Source organism: Peromyscus californicus, unplaced genomic scaffold, assembly GCF_007827085.1.
Source record: "Peromyscus californicus insignis strain IS unplaced genomic scaffold, ASM782708v3 Scaffold_16__1_contigs__length_79575227, whole genome shotgun sequence".
In the NCBI taxonomy this organism is placed as follows: Eukaryota; Metazoa; Chordata; class Mammalia; order Rodentia; family Cricetidae; genus Peromyscus; species Peromyscus californicus.
The window spans coordinates 75,613,666-75,632,120 of NW_026294458.1; the positions used below are offsets into that span (position 1 = coordinate 75,613,666).

Genomic DNA, 18,455 nt, shown 5'->3' on the forward strand with positions numbered 1-18,455 from the left:
GTAGACCAGGCTGGCCTCAAAATCACAGAGATCCACCTGCCTCTGCCTCCTGATTAAAGGTGTGCGCCACCGCCGCCCAGCTATATCTTTGTTAAATTACATGGAAAACCCAGAGTAACAAAAGTAAATGACGTGGGTTGGGTTGGTGACCTGAGGATGCACACTAACTGGTTCCATCTTCTCCTCTAGACACTGGAACATAGGAAATAAAGTGACTGTTCCCTCTGATTTGTTGCATTTTAAATATGTGTAAAATTTGAATATGAGAATTTAAAGGCCATTGAAGTCTGAATTATTCCTTAGGGACCTGATTCAGGACCAGTCTATCACTTAACTGAATGATTAAGTTATTGGCTTACTTAAGAAGGTAGTAGCTGCCCACTGTCCTGCTGCCTCTCATTAGCAGGTCAGATGAAGCGATGTTCATGCAGCACGTGATATGTTAGGAAGGAGAATGCATTCCTTCTGCAAAAGTAAAAATGTCAAGTTCTCTAGTCCTGTCACTAGGCATTTTGGGGAGCAGAAGTATATCACTCCATAGGGAAATACTATGCCTAGTTATATGGTAAATATAAGATCTCTTGTTTTCTCAGTGTATACTGTTATGAAAGTATTGCTATAGACATGTTTTAAATGTTTATTGTTGTTGTTGTTGTTGTTTTTAATCCCAGGGTTTTATACGAATTAGCTGCTGCCAATACTGTAAGGTAGAATTTCACATGAACTGCTGGAAAAAGTTAAAAACAACAACTTTTAATGATAAAATTGACAAGGTAAGGCATAAGGTTAGATTTTTGTATTATGCTTATATATTAATATTTTCCCCCCCTCTGGAAATTTTCTTTAAAAAAGTCTTTACCAAAGTATATTACTTCCTGGGCATTATGGCCAGAATTAGAATGTTTACATTGCACTAATAACAAGGTAGGAAAGCAGTATGTTTATTTTTTCTGAGTATAAAGGCAATTACTTAACTTTTACATTTTTATCATTGTTATCAAGAGTAACCGTTTCAGTACTTGGTTTTAATGTCCATATCTTAAGTTATGCTCTACTATATTAGTTCTCCAGAGATTGTCCAGTTAGTCACCAGAAAGTATTGATGAACAATCAAAGTCTGAAAAAGTCTACTCCCTACCAGAATTTAAGAAACCAACTTAAAATTTATAATGTTATTTCTCTTGGGTGGGGGCTTCCAATTATCAAGAACACTTTGAAAGAGGGTATAATTTTATGGTCTAATTTACATCCATAAAATACACACAGTCTGTATGGAATTAGCCAAAGAAAACCTTTCCTCTTGGGGAAGGAAGAGGCTGTGTTATAACTTAGCAGTAGAAGTTGCTCCAGTTTGGTAGAGGCCGGTTTTCATGTAAGTAGAGAGAACGCTGTGACTCAGAACTTGCTGCAGAGTCACTTCTGCTCTCTTCTTTCTAGCATACCTTCTCCAGCTGTCCCCTTCCTTTAGTGGTCTCAGACATTTCCAGACTTGAAGTGCCCACTACACATCTTTGGATTGCTGTCTTGAGAATGTCGCCTCCTGGTTATCTCCTTGAAAGTGTTCAGTTGTTGGTCAGGGCTGAGTGACACAGCTCTGTCCTGTGTGTCTCATTCTGTTTCTGAAAGCAAGATGAAGAGTGGCCTTTCTTGGAACATGCTCCTGTGTCAGGAGGGAAGGGCAGTGGGAAGTCCATGAAAGGACTGAGCTGCTGCCTGGACATGGTTCTGGTCATGTGAGCTTTGCTTTGACCAAAGCAAGTCATATAGTCAGAACCACACTCAGAAGTACACTCTTTGAATGGTGGCATTAGGACTTGCTGAAGGAAGCTATACACTGTGTTTTTTTTGTTTTGTTTTGTTTTGTTTTTGTTTTTTGAGACTGGTTTCCCTGTGTAGTTTTGGAGCACGTCCTGGAACTTTGTAGACCAGGCTGGCCTCAAACTCACAGAGATCCACCTGCCCCTGCCTCTTGAGTGCTGGGATTAAAGGTGTGTGCCACCACTAACCAGCTAATACACCATGTTTTAGCAAGTCTTTGTGGTTATAATGGTGTACATGTACTGGTTTATCCACTGTACACATAACCTTCTTCTTTTAAATCAAAAGGATTTTCTACAAGGAATTTGTCTCACTCCTGACTGTGAGGGAATCATTTCTAAGATTATCATCTTTAGCAGTGGTGGTCAAGTTAAATGTGAAGTAAGTATTCAACAAATTACAAGCTTCATCCACGATACAGTTATTACACCTTTTGCAAACATGGCTTAACCGTGTGCAGCTGTGTGGTTGGATCTGCATGTTGACAGTGCAGGGGTGTCGCGGCGTGCACTGCGGCGAGGCGGTCTCGGTCATTGGTACTTTCTGGGAGGAGGGCTTTGTGTTTTAGTTCTGTTGTTTCTGCTCTTTGATTATATTTTCTCTTAAGTTCCTCAAGCTTAAGATTGATGGGGATGTGGGCTTTTAGGGAGCAGGAAGAGTACCTTAAATTATTTTGAACTTCGCAACCTGGGGGTACCAGCAGTGAGTAGCTGTAATAACATTTAGTTTCTTGGAGTTTCTGCTTGGTTGTAATTTTTTAAAACTTTTTCCTAAAGTATCTCCTGTTCCTTTTTGGTAAATTACTTCACCACAGCTTTCTGGCTTTTGGGGGGTGGGAGGTCAGCTGCTGTCGGTTGAGCGCTGCCTGGGTGTGCTTCCGAGACACTGGTTACTTGTGTTGTGGTGCTCTGTGTCACAGCAGTATGAGAACAGTTCTGGATATCTTTGTTTTATTTCAAGTTTGAACACAAGGTCATCAAAGAGAAGGCTCCTTCTAAACCTGTTCTGAAACAGAAGTGCTCCAGGTAAGACATGACATCAAGCAGTAGTTGATGATGTAGTCTCGTAGAAGAGAATTATATCAAAGTTGTGCACACAAAACAAATAAGTATTGAAAATGACTTTTATGCATACTTAAAACTAAAAAGAACTAGCCTGGAATGGTTAAATACTAAAAACTTGAATGAAAATCATTAGTGATTTATGGTTAATTTTATGACATTTCACATTGTGATGTATGTTTGTTAACAGATTTGTCACTTAGGTAGAAATGATAAATTCACTCTTGGTTGTTTTAGTTTTAATTCCAAAACATTTAAAAAAAATTTTTCATGCATTCAGCAAACATTTTCAACCAATAGCTAGTTCTTACCTTGAAATTCTCAGTGTATTATCTGAACTATTTATCTCTATGCATCTTTGTTCAGAACAAATAATTCCAATCCTTTTTTCTTTTCTTTCTTGTCGTGCTTCTTGTTTTTCATTCTAAAAGTGATTCTTCTCTCTTTTATTTGTATCATTTGTGACCAAGAAAAACAAAAGAAAAGATGGATAGAATTATTTGTTGGAAATGTTCCACTGTAACCACATCAACAAAATTATCATGTTGTAGGGCATTATTGGTTTATTATGCGATGGGGCTTTGAAATGAGAAGTTACACTTGATCTTGCGGACTTCTCTTTCCTTTTGTGCTGACCACACAGTCGTTGTACACCTAGACATAGCATCCCATCCGTATGGTTCCATTTGTTGCGTCCTTAGATAGAGCACTTACTTGTTGACATGCTTGTTTTTATAAAGTAACTTCCTTATTTTGACTGAATTGATGTTGTAGGTCAGTAGTTTTTGTGATGAACAGAAATTGTAGGACAGGTTCTAATTTTAAGAAAGTCCTAACCTATTGGTTGGAGAATGTTTCTATGCCAGACAAAGGAAAATAGCTCACTGAGTTCATAACAAAGATAAATTGTCACTGACTGTAAATGTCTATCAGCCTAGAGAAGTTAAGACTGAAAGAAGACAAAAAATTGAAGAGAAAGATCCAAAAACAAGAGGCCAAAAAATTAGCACAAGAACGAATGGAAGAGGACTTAAGAGAAAGCAATCCACCCAAAAATGAAGAGCCAGAAGGTATTCAGAAGTACAAGTTGTGAAAATCATGTATACCTGTCTCAAAGTACAAATACGAATTTTCATTTTATATGTCTTCATACTAATTTTTACTGAATCGAATATCGATTTTAGTTAGAGTTAATACCCCAAACCAGATTTTTTTTTTTAAGATTTATTTATTTATTATGTATACAGTGTTCTGTTTGTATGTATGTCTGCACACCAGAAGAGGGCACCAGATCTCATTATAGATGGTTGTGAGCCACCATGTGGTTGCTGGGAATTGAACTCAGGACCTCTGGAAGAGCAGTCAGTGCTCTTAACCTCTGAGCCATCTCTCCAGCCCCCAAACCAGATTTTTGTTAGTATCTTAATACTGCCCTCTACTAGCCAAATGGTAGATCATACCTTCAGTCCTGGCATTCAGGAAGCTAAGGAAGGAGCATTGCCATGGCTTTGAGGGCAGCTTGGAATACATAGCAAGACTACTTCCAAAAAGCAAACCCAAAACCAAGTACAGCCTGCTATTACTCTGGACAAGTAGGCTGGTATGGAGCAAACTTACTCAAAAGCAAAACCCCAGGGAGCCGGCTCCAGGCAGACCACTTCTCTAGTGATGGCAGCATCCCTGAGCTGCTGCTTACCATGTGGACAGGGCACTGTGAGTTGTACTCAGTGGATCTCAGTTCAGCATCCTGAACGAAGTTAGTAATTATCTGGACTAATGTTGAGTTCTGAGAGTCAGCTCTTAAGTCAGTTCAACAGTTCAGCCTTTTAGTTGATTCTCATTACTGAGCAGCACAGGAATGTCTTACAGGCTGTTTTTCTGGTCCTGGGAATAGCTCACACATTTATTTTCAGTTTTGAGTTGAAATAGCGTTTCCCCATTTTCTATTGTCTATTCCTCAAATGAAATATTTTCCATTTGCAGTTTGAGTTTTCATCTGCCTAGTATTTGGGAAATGCCTCAAAAGTAAATAAATCAAAATTATCTTGCATACTGAATTTTTTCAGCAATATATTAAGTTTGTTTGCTTCTTCCATACTAAACACATTACATCTAAAGTTTATTGGCCAAGCTAGGTTAGAATATTTGAGAGAAGAAAGCTTATTTTAGAGGGAATAAGGTTTTAAATGCTGTTACATAAGTGATATGAAAAGAAGATCGTAAAGTATTTGTTCTGGGAATCTGGAGTGTGTGGATTGAACCCAGGTACCTGGCAAGTGCAGTGATCAGGGCTGAGCCCAACCCTCTGCTTAGTCTTTATTTGAGGCCATTTCACTCAGTTGCTCAGGCTGGCCTTAGCTGCTGATGCAGAACTTACAGTCAGAGTGAGCATTGAACTTTTGGTCCTGCCTCAGCCTCCCAAGTAGCCTTTTTTTTTTGCTCCTCATTTTTTGGCTTAATTGAACTTTGTTGCCTTTTCTGAGATACTATTAAATATGTGTATACCAAATATAAAGTTTCCTGAGTTGTTCATGTCAGTAACAAATCGGACCTTACCAGGCCGGGGAGACACCATAATCACAAAGTTGGTTTTTCCAGGGCAAGGCTGATCCATTGCCCTCTGGATGTGCTCATCCCTCTGATTTCCCCAAATGCAGGAAAACTGACTGCATAATCTGTGGTAGTGGATAGTGACTGCATTCACCATCTCTCCTGTAAAAACAACCACAAACCCCAGAAATCATCTGTGCTTTATGTTACTGTGCATGCTACATTATCTTCTTGCAAGTTTGTATAATTGCAAACTAGTCCTACTTATCCCTTTCCCTTTGTTTTCCATAGAAACCGTAGACAGCGGCCAGAGTTGTCAGTTTCTTGATGATAGAATCCTGCAGTGCATAAAGCAGAATGCGGACAAGATTAAATCTGGTATATTGAATACTTCGACGCTTCTCAAAGAGCTGCTTTCTTGGAAGGTTCTGAGCACAGAAGACTACACAACATGTTTTTCTAGCAAAAATTTTCTCCGTGAAGCAGTAGATTATGTTATCCGTCACTTGGTTCAAGAAAAGAACAGAGTAAAGACACGGATATTTCTGCATGTTTTGAGCGAGCTTAAAGAGGTAGACCCCAAGTTGGCTCCCTGGATCCAGAGACTTAATAGCTTTGGTATGTACCTTTAAATTCTAGAGTGCTGTTGTTTAGAAGGAAGGGCAAATGCAGGCCTAAGACCCCTTTTTACTTTATTGTCTTATTACTTTTTTTTTTGGTTTTTCGAGACGGGGTTTCTCTGTATAGCTTTGCGCCTTTCCTGGAACTCACTTGGTAGCCCAGGCTGGCCTCGAACTCACAGAGATCCGCCTGGCTCTGCCTCCCGAGTGCTGGGATTAAAGGCGTGCACCACCACCGCCCGGCTGTCTCATTACTTATGATGTTTTAAATGCATGGCTGCATTTTTATATGGTTAAAGATTCTCTCCCCACACAGGTGTTTTTAGGTTATACTATAAACAGGTTGTAATATACTCTTTCAAAAGATGAGAATAGGAAAGGCGGGCTTAATTAGGTAAGCTGTTGGTGACTGTGTAAACTAAGTCAGAAGTAGATCGAAATGCATGCAAAAGTGTACTGTGCAGTCTGTCAGTACAGTGGTTGTATGTGTGCAGAAGGGTACTGTGCAGTCTGCTTTGCTGAGAAACAGAAATGGAAAATTCAGATTCCATGGAAAAAAGTTTAAAAGAACCAGTAGGTGGGGCTAATTGCCAAGAAACTGGGGCACTGTACTTGCCTGTTGTGAATGGCAGGGTTGTACAGTGCTTTCCTTCTGTTCTGACTTTGCTGATTTGACTGAGAGAAGGAAAAAAGAGGAAACCTTCCTCAAGTGCAGGCCAGAATTGTAGATGCCATGGTTGCTTGACACCAGGTGAGGATGCTCTTGGCCTTAGGAAGGCGGAGTTAGGATGATGTCTAGAATGGTGACTGGTCAGGCACAATACATGATCAGTTAGCAGCTGTTGATAAAGACTAGGAAGGGAACCCTCAGAAAAGAAAACAGTGCCTTTAAAATAGGTCCAGGGGTGCGGCCTGCTTGGCCTCTGACAAAGACCTAATGATGTAAGGTCTATGCTGGAAAGCTAAACACCTAGATTTGCTTAGGTCTCATTGGTTTTGGGTCCCAGAAAATTGCTCCTAAATGATAAGGTTGTCACTGGCGTCTATCAGATAAGCAAAGTAAGAAGTCACTGCTTACATTATTTGCTATAGAGGATAGACTCAAGAGTTGAAGAAGTAGTCTGATCTGGGTTATGCTACAGAGGCTAGAGGACCAACCACTATTCTTGGTTGTAAATGCATTATTTGAGGCTTGCAGTTCCTCACTAGCAGGCAAATCCAAGTTCTTTTGATGTAGTCCGAGTTTATTCTGAAGACAGTAAGTATGTACGCATAGTTTTACGTTCTAAAGTGAGCTTAAGCTCTTCTTCTAACCGTTACACATTTACTTAATAAAGTAAAAAACATATTTACTTAATAAAGGAAATAATTTCCAGTTCATGGAATTTTACTTCCTTCTCACAAAAGTCCATATAGTGGAATCACTCATGTGTATGTTTAATTTAGAGGCCAATTTATTTGATCAGTGAAAAAGGGATGGAGGAAGACATAGATTGCAATGAGAGAAAATGAGCTTTGCATAGTGATACTGTCTGCTTACATTCACACGATTTGTCCCTATTAGAAACCGGATAGGGCATGTGAGTGCATCTCACTGGCAGCTCTCTGAAAGTTTTATTAAAGGTATAGTTTATGCCACCATGGATTCTTGTGTTTAAAGATGCAGATTTCTCATATCACATGACTTCAATAAGCTAAGTATTTTGTCTAGAGGAATCAGCCGCCAGAATAATTTTAAGGGAATGATCTCTTGTTGACTTGACACCTAGGCCTATGATGAGGGTGCCTATGAGGTATGAAAGAAAGTTGATCCAATTTTGTTTTGCTCTTTGGAGGCATTAGTAAGGAGTGGGCTTCCTTGTCACTTATGTGGAGTATACGGGGTTGCAGGAAGAGGGTGAGAAAAGCCTTGGTATTTTGGAAGATAAGAAGCAACTCTTGGAAGTGTTAGAGGAGTCTATCCAAAATAGTTCTTTTCAAGGCATTTGGGAAGATTTGTGTATTACTGACATCTTGTTGGTATGAAATACATGCAGGAAAACATTGTAAAATCTTGGCAATTCAATTAGAAATGAAAGTCAAAAATTAGTGAACAGTGATACATTTTTAAGGGAATTTAGTGTTAATCATATTTTAATGATAGAACTGTTTGGTTCACCTTCCTCAACTACTAAAGAATTGTTATAATTACCATCTCAGTGTTAAATCATGTTTGTGAAATGCACAATAGTTTTGACTAATTTATCAAGTATTTACATATTTTCACTGAAAATGTATGCAGACTATAAATAGAACTGTTCAAAGGATGTGATGGATTTTGCTGAGGAAGTTTTAGCTTCTGTGATTTGGGCTTTGTGTGTTGCAGGCTTAGATGCCACAGGACCGTTTTTTACTCGGTATGGAGCATCTCTCAAGGAACTTGATTTTAGCGTCATGACTTTCCTCTGGAATGAGAAATATGGCCATAAACTGGGTTCTATAGAAGGAAAGCAGCTCGATTATTTCTGTGAGCCAGCGTCAATGAAGGAAGCCCGCTGTTTAATATGGCTGCTGGAAGAGCACAGAGAGAAGTTCCCAGCCTTGCACAATGCTCTGGATGAGTTCTTTGATATCATGGGTATGTGAAACAAGTTTGGGTCTGTATTATCTCCTGGTGTGGGTCGGGAAAAAGCTATGAAGGACCTAGCTTATTACATACTTAATGACAAAGACGGTGATTTTTTTGTGGCTTAGATGTTCGTGTTTTCTTGCTGGGTGGAGTGGGAGTGGTTGAGAGTCTTAATGGAAGGAAATGGGAAGGATGCTGAGGACTTCAAATGAGGTCCTGCCTCGGATTCGTCCTCTGTGAAGTCTGGAATAGGGATAGTCTGAGGGGGGCTATGGGTGTGGAAGTGGAAGTGGACAGGTGTGTGTGTAGTTTAGAGACTATGGCGGGAGGAAATGGACTAGAGTTAAGGTTGGCGGAACAGCCAGGTAGATGTCTGTGGGACATCCTGTGGTAATGGTTATTCTCCCCTTTCTCTTAGCCTCCAAGTCTGTACATTGTTAGGCATGAGCTTTCCGGCTTCCTGCTCTTTGGTTTTGAGTGTGCGTTAGGACACTTGTAGCACTGTCATGTGTCAGAAAGTTTAGTGCAGTGCAAGGCACTTACTTATGTTTGGGGTTTTTTGGGGGGGGTGTTGTTTGTTTGTTTTTTGAGACAGGGTTTTTCTGTGTAGTTTTGGGGCCTATCCTGGATCTCGCTCTGTAGACCAGGCTGGCCTTGAACTTACCAAGATCCTTGTACCTCTGCCTGCCGAGAGTGCTGGGATTAAGGTGTGTGCCACCACGCCCAGCTTATGTTTGCTTCTTATTAAAGAGTGTCCCTTCCTGACTGAAAGAGATATAATATTTAATAGCCCAGACTTACTGCCATTAGTTCAGGGCTTGTAATAGCAAAACGGAGCTATTACAAATAGCTCACAGACGTGCCGCACAAGACCCGCAGCACGGGTCCCTCTCATGTGTACCTGACACACGTAGTACACCTAGCTGCCTGTGGCTCTGCCTGTAGTCACAGAGGAGAAGACATCCAGTTTCTGGCCATCTTACCAAGTCTGACAGCTCTACCTCCCTTTCTCACCTGAGAAATATTTTAGTTTTATCTTGAGAAATATTTTAGTTTTATCTTGTCTTGTTAAAACTTTTCAAAATCCATTGGTCCTGTGTATCAGGATATTTAGTATCTTTACCGGTGCTACAATAGCAACCCTCAGCGCTCCTGAACAGGCATGCATACTTCAATATGGAATTTTATACAGATAACCAAAAGCCCCTTAAAAGAAACATGGCTGAACCACTTTCCTGATGGTCTCATATTTATATTGGCTAACACATTCTGTATATCTAAATTTTAATCAAGAAACTTAGAATCAGTCTTGACTCTTTTTTATTACTATTGTTACAACTACTTTGTCCCCAGTCCAAATAAACTTTATCTTTGATCTGTCCTTTTCTGTTCATCTCATTTCTGTAAGCCAAAACCTTCATTATGTTTTCCATGACCAGATTATTACAGTAGTCATGGCATTGGCACCTACATTTCTAAGCCCATCATATTGCCTCCGGTAACTCTTGTGGAAACAGTAACTATTCCGTGTGGGAAGCATTGGCTGATGTTGCCCAAATGTTACAGTCCTGTCATCATTCCCTGTGCCATCTAAGCACGTCCTTCACTGGACTGACCAGACCTTTCCTTGGCATCTGACATGGCTACACTGTTTCTCTAGCCATCATTTCGAGTTGCCTGTTCACTTCAAGGCTGACCTACATATCCTGTCCTCCTCATTATCCTGTCCTCCTTAGAGCCCTCCCTGGTCCTCCATGGGCTTCTTCCCAAAGCCTTACTAATCTTTCATCTTCGTTGTTGCTCTGTTTCATTGTGGTGTCTGTAACGCTGAATTACAGGGTTGTTTGGTCCTTTTCTTTCTTTGGGTAGTAGACCACAAACTCACCGGCACCAGGCGTCTCTGTGTCCCCGCGTCCTGGCATAGATGGCATCAAATAGGCACTCAAAATACGATGCTTGGCTTGGGGCTTGTGCGCCTCTGGTTGATTTCTCATTTAGTCAGTTTTCTAGCTCTTGGTTTTTAAACTCAATTGTGTCAGAGCCAGGTGAAGAAAGAGCATAGGCCGTGCTGATAGTCCCAGGGTGGTTCTGTAAGGCTTCAGTGTGGGATTAAAACAAAAGTGCAGATGACTGAGTCACCGCACAGACTTCTGTTCTTCCTGCAGATAGCCGATGCACCGTGTTACGGAAGCAAGACAGTGATGAAGTGCCGGTAAGTTCTCGACTCTCAGGGTGTTCTTTATGTTAGACAAAGGAGCAGAGGAGAAGCCAGGCCAGTGCTTATTTACTTCATGGGTAACATCTAGGCCCAAACAGAGGACTTACCGTTAGAGGGGCCGGAAATGTAGTTCACTTGGTAAAGAGGTGCCTAGCATGCACAAAGACTTGAGTTGCATCCCCAGCGGTACGTAACTGGGAACGGAGGCACAGGCCTGTAATTCCAGCACTCAGGAAATAGAAACAGGAGGACCAAATGTTCAAGGGCATCCTCAGCTACAATGTGAGTTCAAGGCCAGGCTAGACTTCATGAGATCCTGTCTCGACGGTCTTCATAATCTTCAAGTTAATAAACGTTCATTTTCTAAAGAGGTAAGGAAACGTTTTTGACTCAAGAAAGATGATGGCAGCCGGGCGGTGGTGGTGCACACCTTTAATCCCAGCCCATGGGAGGCAGAGCCCAGCGGATCTCTGTGAGTTCGAGGCCAGCCTGGTCTACAGAGCGAGATCCAGGACAGGCTCCAGAATTACACAGAGAAACCCTATCTCAGGAAAAAAAAGAAAGAGTACAAGGAAACTTGCTCCCAGGAGCCCTGTTGGTGTAAACTGAGGTGGTGCAGAGCGGCCTTTCCTCACCGACTGTGCCTGCCTCTTACGCTCTCTGGATAGTGAGGAGAAAAAGTCATGTTTGCCAGTGATGAGGATCATCGCTCCTTGAAAAGTGTCTTAACTTCTCTGATCGATAGGTCTTGCCAAATGTGGAAACACAGTGAGCAGACCTATGGGAGTGAATGCTGCTCTACTCACTGGTGAAAGGAGTCTGTAAAATGCTGTCATCATATACATCAGAATTCCCCAAAGTCTGGTTGGTTATTTGAAATAACATCAGTCTGTTGAAATCAAGGTTAAAGTGTTGGAGCAATTTGATTTTAGTTATGACATGAAGTGTCATTAAACCTTTCCTCAGTAGCTCTTGGAGTGGTGCACTCCACTGTATGCACCCCACCACAGTAACACACTAAACCTTTAGTGTATGACTAGTATAGGAAATGGATGTGGTGGTTTCCGTTGAGATTTAAGATTCTACTATTTGAGGATTCATTGATGTTCCTTTTCGTTTCTTAGTTTGGTTGTATCAAAGTAAAAAACAAAGGCAAGAAAAAGAAGCCAAAAGATTCAAAGGTAAGGAACGTCTTCTGCAGTGATTCTTCAGTCTCCAGTAACTGACTGGAATGTGTTAGTGAGAACAGTCTGAAACCCCTTGTCTGAGACTCCATGAAGGTGACATAGAACAGAGTGGGCAGGGAGGCTCTAGGGTCAGAGAGGTGCCCAGCACCCAGGTAAATGCCCAGCTGCAGCTGATACCCTGAAACTTGCCAGCCAGCCAGTCCAGCCTAACTGGGGTACTCTACCAGCAAGACCCTGGAAAGTAGCTGGCGAAGATGCCTGATGACAACCTGTGCCCTACACACACACACACACACACACACACACCACAGATTTCATGCACTTACAGAAAAAAGTTAACAGCTCTTTAGCTGATACATGCTTACTAAAATACCACTTGACTGAGTGTTACGAACAGATAAGAAAGAATATTTGTTTTATAGTATTTAGAACTTCTATGAAAGTTCTTTCTGCTCGGATGTCTATCTAAAGTAGTCAGTGACAATTCAGCATCCGAATGACCTTGGAGCCAGAAGAGCATTCGTGATTTCACATGTTGAGGGGAGGGGCTGGTGGGAGACAGGGTAAGAAAGAGTGAGCAAGTGCTCGAGGGGTACAAGCAACTTGGAGTTTCCACACACCTTAGCTTGGCTGGCATCTTTGATGAAAATGGATATTTTAGCTACTTTAAATTACAGTCACATTTTTTTGAACGCCGGAAACTACCCTAAGTTTTAATTTTCAATCTATTTCTGGCTGTTAAAATTTATTATGCTATATTCTGTTTATAAGAAACTTTGAGTAGGTTCTTCATTATTCACAGTTGGCATGTATGTGTTTATGTAAATTCTCATTAATTTCAAAGTTGAGTTTTTTTCTTCCATGGAATTTTAGAGTGAAATAGTGTCATTTTTAAGGTGGAATATTTTTATCATTTACTGTAGAATCTCATCATTTTTAGGATGGGAATATTATTCTCACTTTTCTTTCTTTTAAACCAGCCAATGTTAGTGGGATCTGGACCGACATCGGTGACAGCAAGTAGTGAGACTGTCACTCCCGAAGACCATAAGTAAGTATACGTTAGTAGTTTACCACAGTATAACGCAGATGTTTGCACTTTTAACAGTCATGCCAGCTCACTGAAGACTTGTGTTTCCTTCCGTCCTCCCTCCCTCCCTCCCTCCCTCCCTCCCTCCCTCCCTCCCTCCCTTTCTCTCTTAGAGATAAGAATCCATTATGATAATCCATATTGAGTTAATGTCATGGCTATAAAAATTATAGCCTTAAGAATTTATTCAAGATGTATTAAAGTCACAGGAATAGGGGAAGGAGAGACTAGGGTAAAAAAATTACTGAGACAGATAAATCCAAAATATGTGATGCGAATGTGTGAAAATGTGCAAAATAATGAAAACCCATTATTCTGCAGAATTAATGGGGCTGAGTTGGTAGGGTGCTTTCTGTGTAAAGAAGCACGAGGACATCTTTAAAGTGGGAATTGTTTTAATTTGAACTAATAAGAAAGAACCTGTCACAGTTTATTTGGGTTGTCATGACAAAATGCCCTAAAACCAAGTGCTTAAAAACTATAGAATTCTGAGCTGGAAGGATGGCTTGTGGCTAAGAGCACTTGTTGCTCTTGCAGAGACCCGGGTTTGAGTCCCAGCACCCACATGGTGGCTCCACAACTATCCATACTCCAGTTCCAAGGGATCTGAAGCCCTCTCCTCACTTCTGAGGGCACTAGGCACACACTTAGTGCACATAGGTGTGCCAGCAAACATTAATACATGTAGTAAATCTTTTAAAATTAACACATTAAAAACAAGAAACCTCCCAGCACTTGGGAGGGAGAGGCTGGCAGATACCTGTGAGTTCAAGGCCAGCCTGGTCTACAGTGTGAGTTCCAGGACAGCCCTGTCTTCAAAAACCAAAAAAAAAAAAAAAAAAAAGCACCCAGAAATTCACCAAAACAGTATACCCCAAACTGAATAGCTTACAAATAATGAAGTGTTCCTCACAGTTCTGGAGCCTGAAGTCTAGTGTCAAAGAGGCCGCCTACTTCCTGGTACATACATGAATGGTACCGTCTTCCTGAATTCCCTCTTATATATTTTCCTAAACTTAATACAAGCACAAAATCTGTTCTGAGGTGTACATCCTCATGATGTGATCACTTCTGAAAGGCCCATCACCCAGACACCATCACGTTGGTGATTCAATTTCAACATAAGAATTTGATAGTGGGGGTATCACACATGAACATTTAAATTATGACATGGCCTTTACTGAAACTGACATTTACCAGTTTCTATTCTAGGTCTTTAGACATAGAACTCATTTAACCCACTCATCTGCCACAGGACAGGTAGTGTTACTATGTTCCTGTGAGTAGATATGGAGACTGGGGCATAGTAGAATGGAGTGACTTACCCAAGTATAAAAAGCTGGCATATAACAGACCCAATATTTAAACTGCACATTCTGACTTTGAAGCCCACATCCAAGCTGTTATGTCTTCTTAGAATGTTAAGAATCTAAACCAGACCCGAAACCTAAAAAGGCCCTACAAAGAGGGAAGTGAAAGTACTGAAGGAAAAAAGAAAGGCTGATTCTGGCAAGGATGGAAATACTACAGAAAGCAATTGCAGAAACAGGCTAGGCAGAACACCGGTGGGTCTGGTCTTCACCTAGAGTGGCAGTCTGACTCACTTAGGCTTAGTGTTGATGTACGCTTGCTTACTTCCTAAACCAAACTGTATACAGCTTTATTAAAGATACTTTTCATGAACAGTCACTGTATTTCAGGAAGGACATTATATAATGTCCTTCTAGGAGAGCCTACCACACACACACACACACACACACACACACACACACACACACACACACACACACCCACACACACACACACACACACACACACACCAGCAGAGTTCTCATTACATGCTCTAGATAGGGAAAGGCTAGCAGGACTTCTCCTGAGTCAAGCTTGAAAATGAAGAGAAAACAGAATGATGAATCTGAAAATCTACAGTCTGGAAAAAGAACTGCTGTTTCAGGATGACCATCTTGATGTCACTGCAAGGTCCCCACTGCCTGACATACAGGCCAAACTAATTTTGTGGGGTCAGGTCCCGAGAGGCCTCTGGCTTTAAGGGAATTTGTGTTTTTCCATGCCAAGGAAGCTGTGCCAAGGTGGCTGGCTACATTTGTCAGTATGGGGAATCACGGTCTCTTGGAACTGTCAAGGAAAAGTAAAGTGTGTTCGTCCACACCCGTCCAGCTTTCGGGACATTCTGTTAGTGATATATACTCTTTCTCTGAAAGCAGCAGAGTTCTTATATTAACAGCATGGCTTTAAGACTTGTTAAAGCCAGCCAGGAATGGTGATGCACACCTTTAATCCCAGTCCTCAGAGGCAAGCATGGTCTACAGAATGAGTTCCAGGTCAGCCAGGGCTACACAGAGAGATCTGTCTCGAAAAATAAAAAACAAAACAATTAAAAGTACATTTGAAAAAGCCTTGTTAAAGCCTGTGTGGTGGTAGTGCATACCTACCTAGCCGGGCTTAGTGGACTACGGAAAGACTGCCAGAAGTGTGAGGTCCGTCTGGGCTGCAAAAAAGATCCTGTCTCAAGAGCAAAAGTTTTTGATAAAAAAATACTTTAAACTGTGCAGTCATTGAAATACTGTAACAAAAATGTCCACACTTCTTGGCCTCTCCAGTCTGTTTCTGCAGTTCTGTTTTCTAGTTACCAGCTTTTCTTTTTCCATCAGTGCCTCTCTTCTTGCAGGCATCACTTTAGGCTCAGGCTTGTGGAGGAGCACATTTCTCTGTGGCTCTTCCTTACCTTGGCCCTGTCTCTTTGCGTCCCCTTCAGCCTGTCTTGAGCACAGAGGTGGTCACTGCAAGGTGTAGGCCTGAATTCCCATCAGTGTTGGTTCTGGGCTTGCTTCCTCCAGTTCTTCAGGACGTTGCTACATACTTTTGTTTTCTTTTTATTTTTTGAGACAGGATTTCTCTGTGTAGCCCTGGCTGTCCTGGAACTCACAGATATCCTCCTGCCTCTGCCTCCTGCATGCTGGGATTAAAGGCGTGCCCCACCACCACCTGGCTTACGGGTTACACACATTTTAAAGAAATGGTTTTTTTTTTTGTTTTGTTTTGTTTTTGGTTTTTCGAGACAGGGTTTCTCTGTGTAGCTTTGCGCCTTTCCTGGGACTCACTTATTAGCACCTTTAATTTTGTAAACCTTCCTTAAGTGAGTAGCAGTTATAAATCTGTATTTGTCTCTAACTCTTCAATGAGTTTGAATTAATGCAGCATTGATTTTGTTTGTTTGTTTTCTTTGAGACAGGGTCTTTCTATATAGTCCTGGCTGTCCTGGAACTTGCTATACACAGTGAAATAGCTTTGAACTCAAGAGATTTCCCTGCCTCTGCCTCCTGAGTGCTGGGATTAAAGCTGTGAGCCACCATGCCCAGCCTTGATTTCTCTGCTTCAGATATGGAGTTTGAAAATAATTGTGCTCTTAGTAAATAGAAGATTTTACTCAGAACATAAGCTGCCGTGTTTCCTGACTGTAGCTGTAGGTTTATTTGTTTTGTCAGTGTTTTGCCAACCTATATGTCTGTGCACTACTGGTGCCAACCTATATGTCTACACTACTGGTGCCAACCTATATGTCTACACTACTGGTGCCAACCTATATGTCTACACTACTGGTGCCAACCTATATGTCTACACTACTGGTGCCAACCTATATGTCTGTGCACTGCTGGTGCCAGCCTGTATGTCTGTGCACTGCTGGTGCCAACCTATATGTCTGTGCACTGCTGGTGCCAACCTATATGTCTATACTACTGGTGCCAACCTATATGTCTGTGCACTGCTGGTGTCTACCTATGTGTCTGTGCACTGCTGGTGCCTACGGCCATCAGATCCCCTGGACCCAGAGTTAGGGATGGTTGTAACCCACCATGTCCTCTGCAATATCAACAAGTGCTCTTAGCCGCTGAACCAACTCTCCAGCCTGTTAATTGTAGCATTTCTTTCCTTTTTTTTTTTTTTTTCCGAGATAGAACTCACTTTGTAGACCAGGTTGGCCTCGAACTCACAGAATTCACTTGGCTCTGCCTCCCGAGTGCTGGGATTAAAGGCGTGTGCCACCACTGCCCAGCTGTAGCTTTTCTATGTTAAATTCTCTGGTAATAAATATTTGTAGCACAAAACTGAGATTATTAATTTTATTTTGATTATTTTAGTTATGTATTTTTCTATAGGTTATTTGATTTCCCTGTGCTCTAGTGTCTTCGCCTGCAATTAAATATTCCTTCCCAAAAGTTTATTCACAAAATTGTTTTTTTTGTTTTTTGTTTTTTTTTTTTTTTTTTTTGGTTTTTCGAGACAGGGTTTCTCTGTGTAGCTTTGCGCCTTTCCTGGTACTCGCTTTGGAGACCAGGCTGGCCTCGAACTCACAGAGATCCGCCTGCCTCTGCCTCCCGAGTGCTGGGATTAAAGGCGTGCGCCACCACCGCCCGGCCACAAAATTGTTTTTAACCCAGCAGGCGCAGTTCAGATTCTGCAGGCCCATTTGCAGTGCCTGACCACCTTCGGCAAGACGTCGAAGAATTTGAAGCTCTTTATGACCAGCACAGCAGCGAGTATGTTGTCCGAAATAAGAAGCTGTGGGACATTAACCCCAAACAGAAATGTTCGACTCTGTATGAGTAAGTAGCTTAGCATTCCTACAGCTCACTGAAGAGGCTGCCAAGTAAGGATCCAGGCTGTTTGATTGTATCTCTTACATTTGTCAACGTGTTTACCATCTGGTTCGCCTCTGGGGAACATGTGTCCAGAACTTTTGCCATGTACTTCACAAAGTTTATTGAGGGTTTTTAATGACTAAATTTAGAGTCCGGATCATAATTGGTTTGTCAGTTTGAGCTGCTGATGCTGATCGTTTTTGCTTTTAAAACTGTCCTGCAAGGGCTGGTAAACCAGGCTTGGGCTTAGGGCTTTTCAGACAGTACTCACTACATTGCTCAGCAGGCCTTGCTTGATCTTGCAACTCTCCTGCCTTTGCTTTCAGAAACCAAGTTTACAAGTGTGTGCGCCCCGCCAGTCAGCCACAGTCTGTGTAATTGTGAGTCCCAAGGTTCTCCCTTAACAGAGAACACTGTCGGCTATTCTTTCTCATCCTCGTACTGATGAGACTGTTGGCCTCTCACGGCTGCCATCACAGGTTAACGTAGCTTGGAGAAGTGTTGTCCTTTTCTTGAGAAAGGATCCCTGTATACCGCTGCAACCTCAGCTCAGATGTGACTGTTGAGCTACAGTGATAGAAAACCTGTGTCCGTGTGCCTCTGCCTTGTGTTGGTGACGAAAGAGAAACGTGCTTTTCTTCT

The 18,455-nt window shown here is 41.6% G+C and overlaps 1 protein-coding gene and 1 non-coding gene across 11 annotated transcripts in view; both read left to right on the forward strand.

Annotated features, from left to right (window-relative positions):
• Ttc3 (tetratricopeptide repeat domain 3) overlaps positions 1-18,455 on the forward strand; it is a 106,805-nt gene that overhangs the window by 58,516 nt on the left and 29,834 nt on the right. For 9 of the 10 annotated variants that reach the window (XM_052741264.1, XM_052741258.1, XM_052741254.1 and 6 more), the window contains 10 exons: positions 672-773; positions 2,107-2,199; positions 2,779-2,843; positions 3,813-3,949; positions 5,721-6,047; positions 8,415-8,666; positions 10,823-10,869; positions 12,000-12,056; positions 13,043-13,113; positions 17,613-17,777. In XM_052741264.1, the coding sequence (XP_052597224.1) occupies positions 672-773; positions 2,107-2,199; positions 2,779-2,843; positions 3,813-3,949; positions 5,721-6,047; positions 8,415-8,666; positions 10,823-10,869; positions 12,000-12,056; positions 13,043-13,113; positions 17,613-17,777 (1,316 nt within the window). The remainder of the gene's footprint in view (positions 1-671; positions 774-2,106; positions 2,200-2,778; positions 2,844-3,812; positions 3,950-5,720; positions 6,048-8,414; positions 8,667-10,822; positions 10,870-11,999; positions 12,057-13,042; positions 13,114-17,612; positions 17,778-18,455) is intronic. The other variant, XM_052741255.1, reaches the window with a different exon arrangement.
• LOC128112319 (U1 spliceosomal RNA) lies at positions 5,428-5,588 on the forward strand. Its single transcript, XR_008218947.1, has one exon. It is a non-coding gene; the product is annotated as a U1 spliceosomal RNA (small nuclear RNA).